This window comes from Stenella coeruleoalba (assembly GCF_951394435.1).
Source record: "Stenella coeruleoalba genome assembly, chromosome: 20".
NCBI classification, from domain to species: domain Eukaryota; kingdom Metazoa; phylum Chordata; class Mammalia; order Artiodactyla; family Delphinidae; genus Stenella; species Stenella coeruleoalba.
Genome location: NC_137166.1, coordinates 50,762,191 through 50,777,509, shown reverse-complemented (window position 1 = coordinate 50,777,509; position 15,319 = coordinate 50,762,191). Strand labels below are relative to the sequence as shown.

Below are 15,319 nucleotides of genomic sequence, written 5' to 3'. Positions count from 1 at the left end.
GGGAGGGGCGGGACAAGGCGCCCCCGCACCCCCCCGCACCCCCCACGAAACCGGGCGCCGGGCCTCTGGCGCCCCCCGGTGGGGAGTGGCAGGGCGCCTTTGCGAGATGGGTGAGTGCGCGGGCTCCCGGTCCCGGGTTCAAACTCCATCCCTGTCTCCCTTCCTAACATGGGAATAGTAATAATAAAACAATAACACCAATACTAACAATAATTTATTACCAGTAATAATAATTTTAAAACTTAAACGAGTTCATGAAACTCCTCTGCTCACAACACTCCTTGGTTCTTCTCTCACTCCAAGTAGAAGCCAAAGCCCTCAGAGTGGCCCACAAGACCCTGAACGATCTGCGGGCTCCCTTTGCCCTCACCTCCTTCTCTCTCCCCTTCGCTCACTCAGCTCCAGCCACACTGGCCTCTTCGCTGTTCCTCATACAACCATCCAACTTCAGGGCCTTTGCACTTCTTGTTCCTCCATCTGGAATGCTGTCTCCTCCAGGGATCCAAGTGGCTCCCTCCCTCCCCTCCTTCAGGTCCCCACCCAAATGTCACCTCCTCTGAGAAGCCCTCCCTGATCTCCCACGATTTATCCATTATCGCTGCTTTATTCTTCTCTGCTGTCTTTATCACCACTCTACATATCTCACATTTCTCTGCTTCAGCGACGATCTCCCTCACGAGAACATGAGCTCCACGAGAGCAGGGATTTTAGACTGTCAGCAAGAGGAATCGCTGATGTTCTCACACTTCGGTTGTTTTGGAATTTCTAGGGATTGTTCACTCATCGCTGATTAGACCCACAGCTAATCGTGAGCTGATACACCAGCCCCTATTACCATGTCACAAACTTGTGGATTAAAAAAAAAAATTTTTTTTTATTTGGCCGTGCAGCATGTGGGATCTTAGTCCCCCAAACAGGGATCGAACCGGGGCCCCCTGCAGTGGAAGCATGGAGTCTTAAACACTGGACCGCCAGGAAAGTACCAGACTTGTGGATTTTTCCAAATATACTGATGGGACTTCCCTGGTGGCACAGTGGTTAGGAATACGCCTTCAGGGACTTCCCTGGTGAAGCGGTAGTTAAGAATCCACCTGCCAATGCAGGGGACACGGGTTCGAGTCCTGGTCCGGGAAGATCCCACATGCCACAGAGCAACTCAGCCCCTGTGCCACAATTACTGAGCCTGCTGTACTCTAGCGCCCGTGAGGCACAACTACTGAAGCCCGTGCGCCACAACTACTGAAGCCCGCACGTCACAACTACTGAAGCCCATGCACCACAACTACTGAAGCCCGCGCGCCTAGAGCCTGTGCTCCTCAACGAAGAGTAGCCCCTGCTCACTGCAACCAGAGAAAGCCCGCAAGCAGCAATGAAGACCCAACGCAGCCCAAAATAAATAAATAAATATAAATAAATAAACTAAAAAAAAAAAAAGATGAAGAAGGCAGCCAGTGCGCTTGTAGTTCGGACACTGTCAATCTTGGGTTCCAACCCTGCTCTGTGTCCAGGTGATCTGGGCCCTGAGGTAGCCATTCCCGGCCTCTTTTTCCAGATGGCTCAGCTGTAGAAAAGGGACCCCCCAGATGCCCACTCTGCTGCTCCTAGCGTCTAAGAGCAAGTATCTAAGAAGTTTGGTCCCAGGACTTCCCTGGCGGTCCAGTGGTTAAGACTTCGCCTTCCAGTGTAAAGGGTGCGGGCCGGATCCCTGATGGGGGAGCTAAGATCCCACATTGCCTTGCGGCCAAAAAACCAAAACATAAAACAGAAGCAATATTGTAGCAAATTCAATAAAGACTTTAAAAATGGTCCACATGGAAAAAAGAAGTTTGGTCCCAAGGACTAACCGTAGGAGTTGAGATCAGTTTTGGTGTCCTGCCCAGGGGCCCGGGAGGGGGAGCGTCTCTGGCTCCTGCACAGCGGGCCAAGGCTTGCTGTTATATACACCCCTCCCCCCAAGCTGGGTATGCATAGGGGAAGGTCGCAGGCTCCCAGCCAGACCGCCGGGCTTGCAGCCCAGTCTGACACTTACTGCCTCCCTCGGGGCCTCGGTTTCCTCACCTGCGAGGTGGGACTATCAATTCCCACACGGGGGCTTCTGTGAGATACCCCAGGTGAAGGGCTTGGAGCAGTGCCTTGGTAAGTGTTCTGAAAACGTTAGTCATCGTGTTCCTCTGCTCGGGCTGCATGCAGCCAGCCTTTCAGAACTGAGGCCGTGAGCAGGTGGAAATCACTGGCAAACTTCTTTACGCGGCCAGGCCACGTGAGGTCTTCCGGGAGCTTGCAGGGGACTAGAGGATGTTAAGAACTGCCTTTCTCCTTCAGTGCTTTATTACGCACGCGGGGGAAGTAGGTCTAGAGCTAGGAAGGGGGGCGGTCCCTCTCCTGGAGATCCCATGTATACGCTCCTCCCTCTTAAACACCCCCAGGGGCCTGAAGAGGAACGGGGAGCATCATCCCAGTTCAGCCGCCGTCACTTCCACTGGCTATGGCAGTCGCCTCCTCGCTCGGTTCCCCACACGGCCGCCAGAGGGCGCCTGGGAAACCTAAAACAGCTCAGCTCTCTGCTCGGAACCCTCCCGGGGCTCCCGCCTCACTCACGGTCAAAGCTGTCATCACCGTGGGGCTCAAGATCCTTCAGGATAGGCCCCGTTTGTTCTCTCGGACCTTACCTCTTGTCTGCACCCCCTTCTTCCCTAGGTTCCAGTCACAGGGCCTCCTCGTTGTTTAACATTCCACCCACGCTCCTCCTTCAGGGCCTTTGCACTGTCTGTTCTCACTGCCTTGGGTGCTCTATCCCTAGATCTCCCCGTGGTTCCCGCCCTTATTTCATGCAGCTCTCTGCTCAAATGTCACCTCCTCAAAGAAGCCTTCCGCTCCCACCTGATCCTGAGGGCCGTCACGTGCAGTTGGGCAGGTTGTTCACTACACAAAGCACTCGCTTGTATGAAGGGGGCTGGACTCCAGGTCACATGCTGCTCTCCAAACTCTAGGAGAAACGGGTGCTGTTTTCTAGTTCACACAAAGGGGTTCTAGGGGATAGCAGCTGCTTTGTCCACTCCTTCACTCTGTGTCATGGATTGAGTTGTGGCTTCCCAAAAGATACGTCAATGTCCTAACCCCTAGTGAATCAGGTGTGAATGTGATCTTATTTGGAAATAGGGTCTTTGCGGATGGAATCAAGTTAAGATGAGCTCATACTGGAGTAGGATAGGCTCTAATCCAATATGACTGGTGTCCTTATAAGACCCACTGAGGTACAGGGAAGATGGCTTGGAAGGAGAGACTGGAGTGGTGCGGACACCAACCAAGGAACACCTGGGAGGGCCAGAGACTGGAAAAGGTAAGGAAGGATCGATCCTCCCCTAGAGTCTCTAGAGGGACTGTGGCCCTGCTCACACTTTGATTTGACACTTCTAGCCTCCAGAACTGAGAGAATAAATCTCTTTCTTTTCAGCCACCCACCCAATTGGTGGTACTTTGTTATGCCAGCCATGGGAAACTAACACACCCTGCTTGATTTTCCCCACATCTCTGACACTGTACACGTTTATGGTCAGTCCTCGCTGTGAGCAGGTGCCCTATTTGTGAATGAGTCCACGTGTTAAAACGTCTGTGATGCCACAAACTCGCAGCACTTCCATGGACACGCACAGAGTGGCAAAAACGTTGAGTCGCTAAGGCGGCGCCCTTGTACTGGAAATGAAGTATCCTTTTGGGGGTCTATTTAGTGCCACGTGTCTCACATTTTTGTGCTTTCGTTGATTTCACTGTTTTATTTTTCATATATATATATTTAAACTTAATTTTTGGCTGTGTTGGGTCTTCCTTGCTGCGCGCGGGCTTTCTCTAGCTGTGGCGAGCCGGGGCTACTCTTCCTTGCAGTGCGCGGGCTTATTGCCATGGCTTCTCTTGTTGCGGAGCACGGGCTCTAGAGCGCAGGCTCAGTAGTTGTGGCGCATGGGCTTAGTCGCTCCGCGGCACGTGGGATCTTACCGAACCGTGTGCCCTGCATTGGCAGGTGGATTCTTAACCACTGCGCCACCAGGGAAGTCCTGATTTCTCTGTTTTAAGTGGCCCCCAGGTGTAGTGCTTTGTGCTGTCTCAAGTGCTTAAGCACAAGAAGGCTGGGATGTGCCTCACGGAGAAAACACGGGTTAGAGAAGTTTCACTCAGGCACGAGTTCTAGTATCGTTGGCCGTGAGTTCAACGTTAACGAATCAGCACTATACATTAAGTGAGGTGTCTTTAAACAGAAACACACATAAAACAAGGCGATGTCTTGACGGCTTGACAAAAACGTGACCAGAGGCTGGCAGGAAGCTAACCCTGTATTTCCCCCCAGGAGCGATGGTTCAGTATTTGCTAATTCCGTGTTCCCAGAGACCACAGAACCTTAGCAGGAATGATACGAATCGCCTGCGTTTGGTTGAACTTTTTCACTGTCTGCCTTCTCCACCACCAAGCTGGCCCTCCCAGGACAGGCACTTGTCTTGTTCAGCTGCACCCCTGTGCCTGGAACAGGGCCTGGCGCCCAGTAGGGGCTCACATGCGTATGTGGACTAAGCCCTCGCAATCCCCCTCTCCACCCACCTGTCGCCCCTACCCCCGGACTCCAAACAAGTCCCCAGAGACCCGAAAGCAAAGGGGGCCGGGGGGGGGGCGTCAGTACAGTTTTAAAAAAAAGGATCGATTTTTAATTTACAAGAGTTCCAAATGTACAGAATTCTCCTTTAAAAAAATCGTTATACACAATAAATACAGTACAAAAAAATTTATCTTACAGTACTAGTTTTGTCTCCAAGATTTCGAAATCTGGCGTGGGTGGCTGGCGGCAGGAAGAACAGAGGGAAGACTGGCTGGGGAGGGGGTGGGAGGAAGACCCCGGTTTCCTGTTTTGGAGGTGCTCGGATTTCAGTCGAGGGACTGGAGGCTTCGCAATCTCTCGTTCTCATTCGAGCGCACACAGAGGGACATAGGACACGGAGCGGGACGCACACACATGGATGGGACACAGCTGCCCGCGGGCGCAGCGCTCCCAGCTGGGGGTCCCGGCATGCAGGCTCACGCCGCCCCTCCCGTGCGTTTCCTTTCTCGGCCTGTGGGGGGCGGTGGGGAGAGGCTGAGCGCAGCTCGCAAGGACCTGCCGGCTCTGAGCGCCCTCCACGCAGGGATCCGTGAAGCCACACGGACAGGCCCGGTACCCGGAGACGCGTGAGCAGTGGGGACAGCCAGGAAGCCCTCATCCCTGGCAAAAGCGCACGTGTCCCCCGGTGGGGGGGCGGAGTGTGCAGGAAATGGGAAGAAATAGGAAATGACACACCAGGATTACCCCCTCCTTTGGCAGGGGGACAGTTTACATTACAGCCCCTCCCCTTAATCCACGACCCCCACCCACCAACCCGGCTGAAGCAGGAGGTGGGGGGCGAGGCCTTTGTGACTCAAATAACTTAGGCAAGAAAAACTCAAGGGGTCCCCGGCTCGTGTCCCCCAGGAGGCTGAGGTCGGACGCCCGGCTGCCCCCCTCCCCCCTCCCCGCGGCGTCCCTGCGGAGCGAGGGGACAGGGAAGGGAAGACCAGCCCGGTGTTATCTGTTCAACGTCCTGGCGCCGAGGCCACCGTTGTGACTGGAGGGCGGGTAGGCCTCCGGCCTGTGCAGGGGCGTCGGGGAGGCAGGCGTGACCGCCGCCGGGGCGGCGTGTGGGTACGGGGGAGCGGGCGTCCGGCCGGGGGCCTGTTGGAGGTTCAGGATGCTGTCGATGGCGCTCTGGAGGTGTTCCGTGAGCGTGTCGTCCTGCGGGCTGTCGCTGGAGAAGCTGGCCTGGTCCACGTCGGGCGACTCGGACTTGCGCCGCTTGGCCGGGGGCAGCGGGGGCGCCTCCCAGCCGGGCTCCCGGCTGCCGCTGCCCTGCCCGGCGCCGGCCGCGGGTTCGGCCGGGGCGCCCTTCAGCATGCGCTGGTACAGCTCGTCCTCCACCGCCGCCAGCTCGCGGATGAGCCCGCTGGTGGCCTCGTCCACTTTGGTGGGCAGCGGGGCCGGGCTGCCACCCCGGGCTCTGCCCGCTGCCGCGCCCTCGGCCGCCCCGCCGCCCGAGGCCTCCACGTTCTCGCGGTAGGTCTTGCGGAGGGGCAGGCGGGGGCAGTGGGGGGCCGGCGCCGGTGGCTTGCGGTCGGCAGCGGCCGGCGGCGGCGGGTGGTCCACTGTGCCGTTCATCTGGCCGGTGGCGGGGGGCGGCGGCGGGGGCCGGGGCGGGGGCTCGGCCGCCTTGAGGGCGGCGGGGGGTGGCGGCGGGGTCTGGTGCACCGGGTCCAGGGCTGTGTTGTGGACGACCTTGCTGAGTCCGGCTTCCTGTTTGATCTTGAGCTTGAGGCCAATGCGGCTCCGGGCCTCATAGGTCTTGATGGGCGGGCGGTTACGGGAAGGCATCGGGCCGTCCTCGTCGGCGTCCAGGGAGGAGGCAGCGGAGGACAAGGCAGATGAGGACAGGGAGGAGGAGGACGCCCGGGCCCAGCTCACGGAAGGGGAGCCGCCCGCCCCACCGTGCCGGATCACCAGCTTGGTGGGCAGGTGCAGAGGGGGTTGGGTCGGGGCCCCAGACGCTGAGGACGGTGATGGGCCGTGGCTGGGGAGCCGGTGTCCCTCGGAAGAGGCGGCGAGGGGGAGGCCGAGAGAGCGCGAGGAAGACACATACTCATCTGCAGGAGAAGGGGGCCAAGAAAACCCAGGGGGTTAGGGAAAGCACGAGGCGCCTGCAGAGCAGAGCTGAGAGGAGCCGGCGTACACTGAGCGCCTACTACCTGCCAGGCCCGGGGCTAAGCCCTTGACGCATCGAGTCCTGAGGACATACTGCTAGGTAGGACCCCTTCCCCAATTCCCAAGTCCCCCCAGTGTGCAAGCACAGGTCAGCACCGGAGAGGGGACGCCCCCTCCACTTCTGCAGCCCAGGCACCTCGCTTGCTGCACCCCGGCCCTGGCTCTGCTCCCCTGCTTTTCTATCCCCTGGGGGTGGCAGAATGTTCCCTCCATCCAGGCCAGGATCGGGGAGGTGAAATGGACACTTGGTGATGGAGGAGGAGGAAGGTGAGCTCAGCTTTCTGTGGTTTCAGAGCCGGGAGCACGCGGCAGGAAGGCGGGACTCGGGCGCCGCCCAGTGGTGGGGTGAGGTAAGGCCACGCACCCTGCTCCCGCCCCAAGTCTAATTCGGCGGCTCTGGCACTGGGCACTACGCGGGTAGGAGTGGGGGACTCCGCCTCTCTCCCCTCTCACCAGGCTTCTCCTTGGCCAGCTGCTTGTCCAAGGCCAGCGTGGTCTTTTCCTCCTGAATGAACATTCGGTCGATCATTACCATCTCCGCTGAGGGGCTCACCCTCTGAGGGGGGAGAGAAGAGAAGATGGGCAAGTGAAGAGGTGAGGTGGGGGAGGGGACGCGAGCCACCGGCATGGATGGGACACATTCCAAACTGTCCTTGTGATCCCACCCAGCCCCCCTCCCTCCTTCTTGCCCAGAGGGGGTGAGGGGAAAGGGCAGGGTCCCCCGGGGAAGAAGGTGATGGCCACCCTACCCGGGACTCCTCCAAGAGCAGGAGGCGGTATTTATTGAGCATGGCCTGGGTGCGTTTCAGCAGCTGCGTGGAAACCGTCTCAAACTCCTCGTCCACTGTGGAGGAAGAGAAGGGGTCCGGAGGCCCAGATGTTGGGGACCTAGGGACCCGCAGATGCACACGGAGCTGGGCGCATCCTGACCCACAGTCAAGGGCGCGTGCAGAGTTGCACTAGCATCTGCTCCTCGGCACCCTCTTCAGTCCTCGCCACCCGCCTCCACACGCCGGGGACAGGGTGGGGAGAGTCCCAGGGGAGGCCTCACCTTTGTGGTAGTCGTTGGGGGAGGGGAGGGCACCCTGGTAGACGTGGTAGGGCAGGAGGCGATGCAGGGCGTCCTCAAAGGAGGGGAAGGCCGTCTTGTAGTCAGGGTGCAGGACGGAGCCCTGATGTTTGTGCAAATGCTCCAGGAAGCTGGGGGTTGGGGAGGATACCACACACCCACACCCACACACACACAGCACCCACACACACACAAACACACGCGCGCGCACACACACACACACACACACACACAGCACCCACACACACACAAACACACGCGCACACACACACACAGAGCTGGTGGTGAGGCCAGGAGACAGCAGATCCTGGACCCTCAGCCCCAGGCCACAAGACAGAAAACGACGGGACAGGGAAAGGAACGCTGGGGGAGTATGTGTTAATGGGTGCTGAATGTGCCCGTTCTGCCTCAGTGCATCTCTGGTGACAACCAAAGGCAGTAGGCGCTATCATTATGCCTATTTTACAGATGAGGAAACTGGGGTCCACAAAGGTGAAGTCCCTGACCCAAAGCACCTACAGCGAGGAAGAGGCAGTGCTGGGAGTCAGAGGCCAGAGCTTGAGACTCAGCTTCCATGCAATACCGTCTCCTGCCACCTGGGGTCAGCATGTCCCCGCTCTGCCTCTGACCCAGCAGCAGGCTTGGGGAGGCGGGCAGGGAGGTTGGGCCCCTGGTTGGTTGGTTGATAAGATCCTGTTCTCTCAATGGGCTGTTTTCTAGCCCAGCACGTAAACATGTACGAACGTACATCATACACCAGACATAATGTCCCACCAGACATGCTTGGCTGTACCCTGTGCTCTAGACCAGCAGCCCCTACACATCACGGGGGCAGGACCTGGTCTGGCTGGTGTTTCCAGAATCCAGCACAGGGCTGGGCACCGTATGAGGACACGACCAACGCTCTCGGTGGAAGGAGGGCAGGAGAGAGGGACAGACCGCAGGCAAGCCGCCCATCCACCCAAACATCGGACCAGCCACGCACCCGTCTCATTACCATCCGTCCATCTACTCACCCAGGCCCCCATTCATCCTTCCACCTGCCCAAATGCTCATCGCCCATCCCCTGATACGAAGCACTGCCTGCCCCAGGCCTGTCTGAGATGCTGGGGGTGCAGAGGTGACCAGGCCACGCCAAATCCCTCCCTCTTGAAGCCGGCAGCCTAGCTGTCTCATGAGTGCTCCTAACACGGCCTCACCGAATCCTCACCCATCACCCTATTATCACTACTATTCCCACCCCGCTTTCTAGAGGGGGAAGCTGAGGGTCTTCAGGGAAGTGGCACTGCCCAAACCACAGGGCTAATGGGAGGCGGAGGGAAGGCACGAGGACTGGGCACTGAACTCACCAGGCTTCTTTGCTGGGCTGAAGGGTAGGTGGCTTCTTCAGGCTGCTCAACTTGCACTCATACTGCGGGGGGGGGGGGGGGGGGGGAGAAAGGCCAATGAGAGGTACTGCGACGGAGGAGCCTTCCCTTGGCAGCCTGACCCTCTCTACCCCCCAGCCCGGGACAAAGATGGGAGGGGGCCGACGGCGCCCGAGATGGGGTCCTGGTCCCAGCTGCGGGACGCTCTGCCGCGGCTTCAACCTGCGGGGAAGACCCGGGCTGGACACGGTGAGGAGAGGGTGACAGGCAGGCTCGAGCCCTCGGCGCCCTCCACCTGGGTCCCCTCCAGCCCCTTATCCGGCCTGGGTCTCTCGGCCTCCGCCTGGTGTCTCCCTCCCTGCCCACCAAATGGCCCTCGAATCCCTCGTCCTTGTCCGGCATCTGATTTGCAGACTCTTCTCATTTTGCCTAAATCTCTCTCTTGACTTCCCTTGCTCATGCCCGGTCTTCCCTCTCAAGCTCTTTCGAATCTTGGTCTCCGCCTCGGTCTCCCCCAGACCCCGCACACTCCCTGTCTCGTCCCTCCAGCCTGGGTACCACTATCCTAGTTCTCCCCGCAACCTCCCCCCTCCATCTCCGCCGTCTCTGTCTGACTCAGTGTCTCACTGCCCACCCCGCCCTGCCCCTCCATCTAGGGTCTCACCCCACCTGTCCCGAGCCCATGCAGCCCCTCCTCCTACAGTCAATCTCTCACCTGCTCCAGTCCCCAGTGACCGTCGGGGTTCTCACTCAGGCCATCTCTCCTATCATCACCCTGTCATTTTGGTGTCCGGGAGGGGTCTCTGTCCAACTATCTCGGTCTCCCGTGTGGCCCCCCCGCCCCGCCCAGACCGTCCTGGTGTCCCACCCATCGCCAGGCTGTGTCTCATCTGCTCGTCTCTGTCTGCCGGTCAGCACCCCTGCCCCCCTCCGGTCCCCGTCCCGGTTTCCCGGCGATGTCGCTCGGGCCCTAGCCCTCCACTCTGGCGGCCCCTTACCTGCAGCCCGGAGGACTTCCCTGGCCCAGATGCAGCGGCCTTGGCCACAGTCAGGGTGGGGAGGTTGCTGGCAAAGGCTTTGCTCTCGGCGGGAAGCAGAGGAGGGAGGCCTGGGGACGAGGTGGGGCAGACAGGACTCAGGGGTCACTGGTGCGAAGGTGCCTCCAAAGACGCGACCCTGCACCCCTCACTTCTCTGCTTCTTTGGCCTCAGTGGCTGTGTCAGCCCTGGAGGGAGCGCCCCCGGAGGGACATCTGGAGAGACGGCCCTTCCTCCTCCACCTTCCCTGTCCTGGGAGGTCTGGGCGACCCCTTGGGCTCATGCCCCCAGGCTCTGCCCTAGCCCGTCCTCCCCGGCCCCCAGCCCCCCATCCACCCACCTTCGGGCCCCCCAGCCCTCGTGCGTGGGCCACCTCTCCCCTACCTGCAGTGGCCACGGGCGCCGGGGCCGGGGCATGGCTGGGGGCGGTGGAGGTCCCAGATGGGGCCTGCCCGCTGACCAGCCCGGAGGCGGTGGGGCTGCCGAGGGGCCCCAGGCTGGCGGAGGTCTGCGGGGCGGCGGGGGCGCCCACAGCCTTGCTCTGGAGGATGATTCCGGACGGCACCTGAGGAGGGCGACAGGTGGCTGGGGGGCACACGCTAGGAGTGGGGGCGGCCAGGAACCAGGGCTGGGGGCGAAGACAAAGCCATGGAGTGCCAGGGGCTCCGATGGGACTTAAGGGGGGGCGGGGCGGGCGGGGCCGGTCCCTTCCTCCGATTACCTGGTGAAATCTCTCGAGAAGAGCCTTCGGCTGGGGCAGCGCCGGGAAGGGGGTGGCCACCATCTGGAAGGTCCGAGGAGGTGGGGCGGGGGTCGCGGCGGGCTCGGGGACCAGGTGGAGGGTCGGAGGGGGCGTGGGGGACTTGTGGGGCCCCTGGCCAGGGGGGAACTGGAGCTGGAAGTCGGGCGGCGTGGGGGCTGGCAGCCTGGAGGACGTCTCGGAGGAGGAGGCCACGACAGAGGAGGTGGAGGCTGGGGCCAGTGGCCCCTCCAAGGGCTGGGAGGGGGGTCGCAGAGGGGGCTGCGGTGGGCCTGGGGCACTGGGGGCCGGCGTGCTCGCAGGTGGGGGGACGCCCAGCTGGTTCTGGATGACAAAGATGCTAGGCAGAGTGGGGGGGGCCTGGGGCGGAGGGCAAGGGTGCAGGGCAGGCTCTGAGGGTGGCCGGGACAAGCTCTGGGGCTGCGAAGGTGGGCGGGAGTGGGGTCGGGAGGGCGGGCGGGAAGGGGGCCGCGGAGGGTGCGGGGAGGGCAGGTGAGGGCTGTCTCCCAGCGGGGCCTGGTGAGGTAGTGATGGGGATGACGAGGGGCCTGGGCCCTTCAGCGGAGCCGCCGCTGGGATCTGGGCAGGGGAGGGAGGGAGAGCGGAGGGGGCGGGGTCAGAACCAGCCTTGGCTCCCGTTGCCCCAAGACACTGGGGACCCCGGCCGCTCCCACCAGAAACCCCCGCTTCTTAGCCACCCCTTGTCCTGAAAGGACCCCACCACCCTTCCCGCCTCTCACTTCTGAACTCCCCACCTCACCGCTCCACCCGCCCCCCTCAAGCCCTGCACACGTCCACCTACCTCATTCCCTCAATCCGCCCCCCACCTTCCCCCACACTGTCTGTCCCCACCTCCGCCTTCCATCCATCCCCCCCATCCCCCGACACCTCTGCCCTCCGATCTCACACCCCTCCCCATGTGCCCCCCCAGTCCCCCCAGATGAAGGCGAGCTCTGCAGGCTTTGGGGGTAGCAGCATAGGAAGCAGTGGCGGCGGCGGGGGCACTACGCCAGCTGCCCAGCGGATAGGCGGGGGGGGGGGGGGGGGGGGGGCCGGGGAGCACGAGCACAGCAGCAAGGGGGGGAGGGAGGTGGCCAGGAGGGGGCAGCGTTCCAGCCGCCGGCCCTGGCCCGACCGTCCAGCTAACCCAGGAAAACAGATAGCAGCACAGACACTGTGGCTGCATACTGGGGCGGGGGGCTGATGGCCGAGGAGCGCACGGCTGGGGACTAGGGGATCCAGGGAGGCAGGGGTAAGGACTGAAACTGAGGGTCAGGGTCAGGCCCCTCTGGACACCAGCCCATGAGTTACGGGTCCCCTTCTAAGTGTCCGTGGCCGCTGCCTCCGTGTGCCTGTGTGGCCGTGGCTGCACGCCTACCTGGGAGCCACGTGAGCCTGCAGGTACGGGCGTGCATGTGTGTGTGCGTGCGTGTGCACACTCATGTGTCAGACTTGCGCACGCAATCCGGGCACTCGTTCTGTAACACGTACAGTGACCTCGCCTACAACACACCTCGGCCACAGCGCCTCAGCCCTCTGCACTCTTTTCCCTCAGAGGCCACCTCCCCAAGAACCGTAACCTCAGCAGCTACTGTTGAACCAGCGAGCACCACCGGGTACCTGACACTGTGCTGGCGGCGCCTTTCTGCTCACTGTGCCCCAGTGACGGTGCACACTGATCCAGCGCGTACGGCTGGGAACCTGTACCCCACTCGTGTGGTCTCTCCACGGTCCCGAGAGCTGTGATGATATTGGACCCATTTCACAGATGAGAAATTGAGGCCAGGGAGCCAAAAGTACTGGTCGAGTCTTGGACAGGTGCTCGTCATCTCCCTGGCTTACCTACACCACCCAGTGAGTGACTTCCAAGCTGAGCAAGGAGGACGCATGCTCAGAGGGCTCGGGGGACTTGCCCAAGGCCACCCACGGCTGCCACGCTCCAGAGCTCGGGCTCTTTGCTTCAAGCCCCCAAAGTGGGCCAACTGACAATTCCGGAGTTATGGCTTGCTTTTTAAGCCTCCAGGCTTGGCCCTGCATAACTTCAAATTCAAAGTTAAAAAACCAGCTAACCTATCAACCACTCTCTCTGTCCCCAAAGGCTTGCCACCTCTAAGGAGGTATCAGAAGCTTGGACCTTGGCTCTCAAGGGGCTGGTGAGATTGTCACCTGGACAACCCTCTGGAAGGCGGTTTGATCTGGTGCTTTTGAAAGACCCTCGAGTTGACCTGGTAATCCCCCCTCCAGGAATCTGGGATAAGGGGCATTCAGGCGCACGTTCACAGGGCTGGCCACTGTGGGACTATGTACACTAGAGAAAACAGGAGAAGAAACCCAATGGCGGCAGCAGGTGAGTAGCTGAAGTGAGTAAGGGCGAAGGGAGCCGGCCCACTCGACACTTCCCCCCACCCCCCCAAGCACAGGCTTCCGAGGGTTTGGTGAAGTGGCAACACAGCCGTGCCAGATGCTAAGGGAGATAAGGAGAACGGTCCATGACGCGGTCACTGGACCACTGGCTAGACTGCATTATGGACAGTGGATTTGCCAACTGTATTGTCTCACGGCTAGATTTGCGGAATCTGATAACTCTGCTGTGATCAAGTAAGAGAATGCTCTTATTCTCAAGGGCTGAAATACTATGCTAAAATATTAAGGGGTAAAGAAGCATGATGTCTGCAATTTACTCTCAAATGAGTCAGGGAAAAAAAAAAAAAGTAGACATGCTGAGAGGGCTACAGCTAGAGCGATCGCAGCCAGATAGATATTTACAGTGGGTAAACGTGGCGGGGCAGCCGGCTTCTGAGGCGGCCCCCAGCGATCCCCGCCTCCTCGGATCCAGTCTCCCACATTGTATCAGGGTTGGTCTCTGGTCAAAAGCGGCCAAGAGAACTCAGGAGAAGCGACCACACGTCACTTCCAAGATTAGGTTATACTATAAAAGACTGTGGCTGCCATCCTGGGTGCTCTCTTGCGCTCTCTCTGCTGGATCAGGCACTTGGGGGAAGCCAGCTGTAGAGCATGTTGTGAGCTGCCCTTCGGGGAGGCCTCAGCCTCAGTTCGTCTCTACATAGGCCCTCCCTCCTGCCAGCAGTTGCACGAGTGCACCATCTTGGAAGCAGATTCTCCAGCCGGGTCAAGCCTTCATATCACCGCAGTCCTGGTTGATACCTTGACTATAATCTCCTAAGAGATCACGAGCCAGAACCTTCCAGTTAATCTGCTTCCGATTCCTGATCCTTAGAAACCATGTGAGATAAGTTAACGTCTGTTGTTTCAAGCTGCTACATTTGGGGGTGGTGGTGGTGGTGGTAATTTGTTACACAGCAATAGACAACCAATACATCTGGTCAGAGAGTAAAGAACTCTCATGAGTATTATTCCCATGTACTAGTCTTATAAATTTGCTGTATGTTTGAAATGATTTTAAAATGAAAAGTTTAGTGAATTCCCTGGAGGTCCAGTGGTTACGACTCCGTGCTTTCACTGCCAAGGGCACGGGCTCAATCCCTGGTCAGCAAACTAAGATCCCACATGGTGTAGCCAAAAAAAAAAAAAAAAGAAAAAAAATAAAGAAAGAAGAGAAAAGTTAAAAAGTAACCAAAAAAGTTTAAAAATTAAAAAAAGAATCTCATCCTCATTAAAAATACAGAGATAAATACACACTCCCCCCAAACCAAGTCAAAAACCAAACAACATACTGGGGGAAAGAGTTGCAACTCATAGCCTAGACAAAGCTCATCTCTCTCATATACAAAGAGCCTCTAGAAATCACAAATAATAACAAGCAGTGAGAAAAAAGATGATCAGACAGTGTGCAGAAAAAGAAACACAAAAGGCTGAACTGTATCAAGAGATGTTCAACCTCACTTGTAATAAGAGAGACGCAAATCAAAACACCCTATGGAACCATGTTCAGGCATCGCATTAGGAATAAGCCGTATGTCTCATAAAGACACTCGTGCATTGCCTTTGGGGGTCTACACTGGCACCATTTGCTACAGCCTCAGAGGAATGCAATTCAGCAGCAGCTGTGCAAATTCTAAGTGCACCTGTGCTTTGAAGCGGCAAACAGGCTTCCAGGAAGTGACCAGAGAGATACGCCTGCACATGTGGGAAATGACAGGTGGATGAGTTGTTTACTGCAGCTCTGTGTGGAGGACCAAAGCCTGGACGTGGTCTATCGTGCATCAGGACAGCACTTCCGGGGATGAATGCTCACCCATCCCTATCTGTACAGAGGAATACTTTTCCTCTGTAACAAAGGACCAAGGAAACTCC

General features: G+C 58.9%; 1 protein-coding gene across 1 annotated transcript in view; it reads right to left on the bottom strand.

Moving 5' to 3' along the window:
- Nucleotides 1–5,528: 5,528 nt before the first annotated feature.
- BICRA (BRD4 interacting chromatin remodeling complex associated protein) overlaps nucleotides 5,529–15,319 on the bottom strand; it is a 74,820-nt gene continuing 65,029 nt past the window's right edge. Inside the window, exons 8-15 of the mRNA XM_079907264.1 lie at nucleotides 11,006–11,623; nucleotides 10,669–10,849; nucleotides 10,246–10,355; nucleotides 9,230–9,291; nucleotides 7,863–8,011; nucleotides 7,561–7,655; nucleotides 7,265–7,367; nucleotides 5,529–6,693 (exon numbers count right to left, since the gene is read on the bottom strand). Coding sequence (XP_079763390.1) covers nucleotides 5,585–6,693; nucleotides 7,265–7,367; nucleotides 7,561–7,655; nucleotides 7,863–8,011; nucleotides 9,230–9,291; nucleotides 10,246–10,355; nucleotides 10,669–10,849; nucleotides 11,006–11,623 — 2,427 coding nt within the window. The 3' untranslated portion in view covers nucleotides 5,529–5,584. The remainder of the gene's footprint in view (nucleotides 6,694–7,264; nucleotides 7,368–7,560; nucleotides 7,656–7,862; nucleotides 8,012–9,229; nucleotides 9,292–10,245; nucleotides 10,356–10,668; nucleotides 10,850–11,005; nucleotides 11,624–15,319) is intronic.